This window comes from Mauremys reevesii, linkage group 15, assembly GCF_016161935.1.
Source record: "Mauremys reevesii isolate NIE-2019 linkage group 15, ASM1616193v1, whole genome shotgun sequence".
Lineage (NCBI taxonomy): Eukaryota > Metazoa > Chordata > Testudines > Geoemydidae > Mauremys > Mauremys reevesii.
Genome location: NC_052637.1, coordinates 13145642 through 13151055, shown reverse-complemented (window position 1 = coordinate 13151055; position 5414 = coordinate 13145642). Strand labels below are relative to the sequence as shown.

Sequence of the window (5414 nt, the reverse complement as noted above, 5' to 3'; positions counted from 1 at the left end):
GTGGGCCATTTCAGGTTCTGGAGCAAAAAAAAATGTTGATAATTGGTTCTGTTTTGAACAGGTGGTTGGACTAGATGACTTCCTTAGGTCCCTTCAAACCCTGATATTCTATGATTTATTTCCATTAATTCTAACAGAAGATCAGTGCCTACCGACACTAGACCACATTGGAAATCTCAATCCAAGATTTCAGTTGATGTATTTATTGATTTTGACTGGTAAGACATGGCATGATTCTGAGCATTGTCAGAAGTGAAATACAGCATTTAAGCATCAGTGTTACACTCTGGTATGTCACCAGATGGGATATGATATGACAGATAAGATCATTTCTCTGTCTATCAGTACTTGACTACCAGAGAACCTGGCTGTTATAGTAATCATTGGTATCCACATACACCCCCTCTTCCTCATCAGAGCAGTGTTCTGTCCTCAGACTGAGACTCATGGCACTTTGCTCTGAAATCTACATTTAGTTTTAAAATTTCAGCCCGTAACCAGGAGAGGGATTGAGTTTATGGAATTAATTCATGAGATTTGATTAACTCTTAACTCTATGTGCTTTCAATTCAATTGCACATGGTGTTTTATTATTCCTGGACTAAAACCATGGCAGAGAGAGACTGGGGAAACCTAACGGCCATCACAGAATTCATCCTTCTGGGATTTGGGGATCTCCCCGACCTGCAAATTCTTCTCTTCCTGATGTTCCAAGTGATCTACATGGCAACCGTGGCTGGGAACACCCTCATCGTGGTGCTCATTGTGGCTGGCCAGCACCTTCACACCCCCATGTACTTCTTCCTGGGCAACTTGTCCTGCTTGGAGACCTGCTACACCTCAACCATCCTGCCCAGGTTGCTGGCCAGTCTCCTGACTGGGGACAAAACCATCTCAGTCAGTGGCTGCTTCACACAACTGTATTTCTATGGTTCTCTGGGATGTACAGAATGCTATCTCCTAGCAGCGATGTCTTATGATCGGTATTTAGCGATATGTAAACCCCTGCACTATTCAACTCTTATGAATAGCAGGGTTTGCTTCCAGTTGGCTGCTGGGTCATGGTTAAATGGTTTTTTGGCTATTACCATCTTTGTCTTATTTCTATTGGAGTTAATATTCTGTGGCCCAAATGAAATTGACCATTTCTATTGTGATTCTATCCCACTGATGGAACTCTCCTGCAGTGACACCCACCAGGTCATATTGCTGGATTTCATATTAGTCTCTGTATTCACCATGCCACCATTCCTACTAACCCCGATATCCTATGTGTGCATCATCGCCACCATCCTGAGAATCCCTTCCACCACTGGGAAACAAAAGGCCTTTTCCACCTGCTCCTCTCACCTAATTGTGGTGACAATTTTCTATGGATCCATAATGATTGTGTACCTGCTACCGAAACATGATACACTGAGAGACCTGAACAAAGTGCTCTCTCTTTGCTACAAGCATTCTGTACATCCCAGAGAACTGACTCCCCTGGTAAACTCCCTCATCTACAGCCTGAGAAACAGAGAGGTCAAGGAAGCCTTGTGCAAAGCAGTCAGTAAATATGTGGTTTTCACCAAAACATGCAGAGACTCCAAGAGAATAACTTAGCCTGAGGTTTTCAAAGCTGCCTGGGTGATTTAAGCAATCATCCCCCATTAAAATTAACTTGAAATCTCCCATTGAAAATCTCAGCACTAATGTGATAAAGAAAAGAAAAAGAAAAGGAGATGATCTGCATGGAGTTACTGAGACAGTCTTTATGATCCTCTGCTGTGTGATCCAGGAAAGTGAGGATGTTTACAGCTCTGTCACTCTCTCATGTTCAGCACTGATACACACAGTATGAGGGTATTTTTCTCCAGGGTGTTCGCTAAGTGTTCACTCTCTGTGAGGAGTGTCTACAGCTTCTGAAACCACACAGAGCTGACATTGTGTAAGGCAGAAAATCCACTAAAAATGAAAATAAATCCCTGGGTATATCCCTTGTTCCTTGTTTCTCTACGTAAGATAATAAAGTCTTGTATTCAAATTCAGACTTTCTAAAGTTTCCATAGCAATATTTCTGAGTAGGGCTAAGGTTTCACAGAATCATAGAAGTTTAGGGTTAGAAGAGACAACAGGAGGTCATCTAGTCCAACCCCCTGCTCAAATCAGGAACAACACCAACTAAATCATCCCAGCCAGGGCGTTGTCAAGGCAGGCCTTAAAGACGTCTAAGGGTGGAGATTCTACCACCTCCCTAGGTAACTCATTCCTCTGCTTCACCACCGTCCTCGTGAAATAGTGTTTCCTAATATTCAACCACTCAGGGCCGTCCTTAGCCATAGGCAGAACAGGCAGCCACCTAGGGCACCACTAGGTCTGGGGCCACCGCTCTACTGGGGGTCCAGACAGATGGGAAGCACTGGAGCATGTAAGAGCAGGGCTTCTGGGTCCTAGAATGAACTGAATGCAGCACAGTCTGAGGGAAGGGATTGTGTCATAAACATATAAGTTAAGGGTTAATGTCTTTTTTACCTGTAAAGGGTTAACAAGCTCAGTAAACCTGAGGGACACCTGACCAGAGGACCAATCAAGGGACAAGATAATTTCAAATCTCTGTGGAGGGAAGTCTTTGTTTGTGTTCTTTGTTTTGGGGGCTGTTCTCTCTTTGGATCTAAGAGGGGCCAGACGTATATCCAGGCTCTCCAAGCTTCCTGAAATATTCTCTTCTATTCAGTATAGTGAGTATTAGAAAGGCGGATTAGTCTTTTGATTGATTTCTGTAAATGTTTGTTTGCTGGGACAATATTTTACCTCTTTGCTGTATTTGTACTGATGCTAGTTCTCTAGGTTCATAAGCTGTACCCTGTAAACTTCCATCTGGATTTTACAGAGCTAAATTTTACCTTTTCTTTTTTTTCTTTAATTAAAAGCTTTTCTTTTTAAGAACCTGTTTGATTTTTCCCTTGTTTGAGACCAGGGGATTAGTCTGACTCACCAGGGATAGGTGGGGGGAAGAGAGGAGGGGGGAAGGTGAATCCCTCTTTGTTTAGATTCAAGGAGTTGAATCAAGGTAATCTCTCCCAACGACATGGGGAGGGGGAAGAAGGTGGGGGAATGGTTTATTTCCCTTTGTGTTAAGACCCAAGGAGTTTGGATCTGGGTTTCCCCTGGGAAAGGTTTGGGGGAACAGAGAGTGTGCCAGACACTAAAACCTGGCTGGTGTCAGTGGTACCAGATCTAAGCTAGGATTTAAGCTTAGAAGGATCCATGCAGGCCCCCATCTTTTGGACGCTAAAGTTCAAAGTGGGGAATAAACCTATGACAACCACCCTCCTAGTGAAATAGTGTTTCCTAATATTCAACCACTCAGGGCCGTCCTTAGCCATAGGCAGAACAGGCAGCCGTCTGGGGGCACCACTCTACTGGGGGCCCGGACAGATGGGAAGCAGTGGAGCATGTAAGAGCAGGGCTTCTGGGTCCTAGAAAGAGCCGAATGCAGCACAGTCTGAGGGAGGGGATTGGATGCTGGGGTCTCTGGGAACGGGTGGGGGAAGGAACTCACCTGTAGGGTGACCAGATGTCCCGATTTTATAGGGACAGTCCCGATTTTTGGGTCTTTCTTATATAGGCTCCTATTCCCCCCCACCCCCGTCCTGATTTTTCACATTTGCTGTCTGGTCACCCTAGGTGGGGGTAATTGGTACCTATATAAGACAAAGCTCCAAATATCGGCACTGGCCCTATAAAATCAGGACATCTGGATTTGGTCACCCTAGCTGGGGAGCGCGTCTCTCCCCCGGGCTGGCAGTGATCCATCTCATCCGAGCGGAGCTGCACCGGGCAGGATGAGCTGCTGTGGCTCCATGGGTGCCCCATCCCTGAGATCAGATGCTGTGCTAACTTCACCATGGTCTGTTGGGCTGGCGGTGGTGCCCATTGGCGTGTGATCAGACCTGAGGGTTTGCTGCTGCTGTTGCCACTGTGCGCCCCAAGAGGTGGATTTTGGGGTCCTGCAGTTTTCCACCTATCTCCTCCTCTACTGCAGCTGTTGGACCAGCAGGCTGGGGGGTGAGCCAAGCATGAAAGCAGTACCGCGTTGCCATTTAGATTGTCATTTAACAAATTTGTTCGCCAAAAATGCTTGCTGACAATCCTGAATTCAATTTCAATATTTTTTTTTAAAAATCAATATCTTAGCCAAAAACAGAAAATTAAGTTGTTGACAATTATTTGTGACAAGTTTGGTATGGGGAAGGGAGTGGGCCAGTTTTCATCAGAGAAACAAAAAATGTTGACTGACTTTCCTATAGCCCTGTTACTGCTAAATAGAGCCCTCCAACAAGTGTAATATGCTCATCTCCTTACTAATGTATAGAGCAGGGGTCAGCAAAGGTGGCACGTGAGTTGATTTTTGATGGCACGCAGCAGTGGGCTGAGCCCACCACTGCTCTGGGGTTCCGGCTGCTGCCCCATTGCCACCCGGGGTCCCGGCCACCAGCCCCACTCAGCACCCACTGCTGGCCTGGGGACCCCTAAGGAACCCCAGGCTGGCAGCAGGCTGATACCCTAGCTGAGCCACTCAACCGGCTGTCAGCCTGGGGTTCTATTCACTCAGCTGGTAGCAGTCTGAGCTGGACTAAATTCAACGAAATAGGAAAACAAGAGCAAGTAATGACAAAGTGCAAGAACCTAGAGCAGTGGTCCCCACCCTTTTTCGTCTGGCGGTCACCAGATGAAGGACCGTGGCAGTGGATGAGCATCCACTGAAATGCCGCCGAATTTCGGCATTTCAGCAGTGACACCTCTGGATGACGCTGCTTATTGGCGGCAAGCAGTGTCATAAAGAGGCGTCACTGCTGAAATGCCGCCGAATATCGGTGGCATTTCGGCAAATGCTCGTCTGCTGGCCACTACGCAGGTGCACTGAGAGGCCCCTTTGGGCGCCATGGCACCCACAGGCACCACGTTGAAGACCCCTGACCTAGAGAGCGTCCTGAAGCACGGCGATCGTTTTGATTTAAATGGACTTGAACTGTACGAAGAATTGAGTACACTGTCATCAATGTTGCCACATGCAAAATCGATGATGGACATTGTACAGTTTACTCATACCAGCAAACTTTTTGACGCATATCCTAATGTGTACGTTGCCACTCGTATTCTACTGACAATTCCTGTAACAGTAGCATCAGGAGAATGGAGTTTCTCAAAACTAAAGCTCATTAAAAACTATCTCCGCTCTACAAGGAGTCAGGAACACTGGATTGGTCTTGCTATTCTTGCAATCAAACAAGACATCACTTTGTCTTTGTCATAAGATGACATTATTACTGATTTTGCAGCCAAAAAAGCCAGAAAGATTGCTTTTAATTAAAAACAAATCCTTGTTTCAATACCTCTTCATATAAATTTCCAATAAAATGTTGACAAAT

The 5414-nt window shown here is 45.8% G+C and overlaps 1 protein-coding gene across 1 annotated transcript; it reads left to right on the top strand.

The window, feature by feature from the left end:
- Positions 1-609: 609 nt before the first annotated feature.
- On the top strand, positions 610-1605 carry LOC120383081 (olfactory receptor 6N1-like). The gene has a single exon (XM_039500712.1). It carries the CDS (start codon positions 610-612, stop codon positions 1603-1605), a length of 996 nt encoding a protein of 331 aa, XP_039356646.1.
- Positions 1606-5414: the final 3809 nt, after the last annotated feature.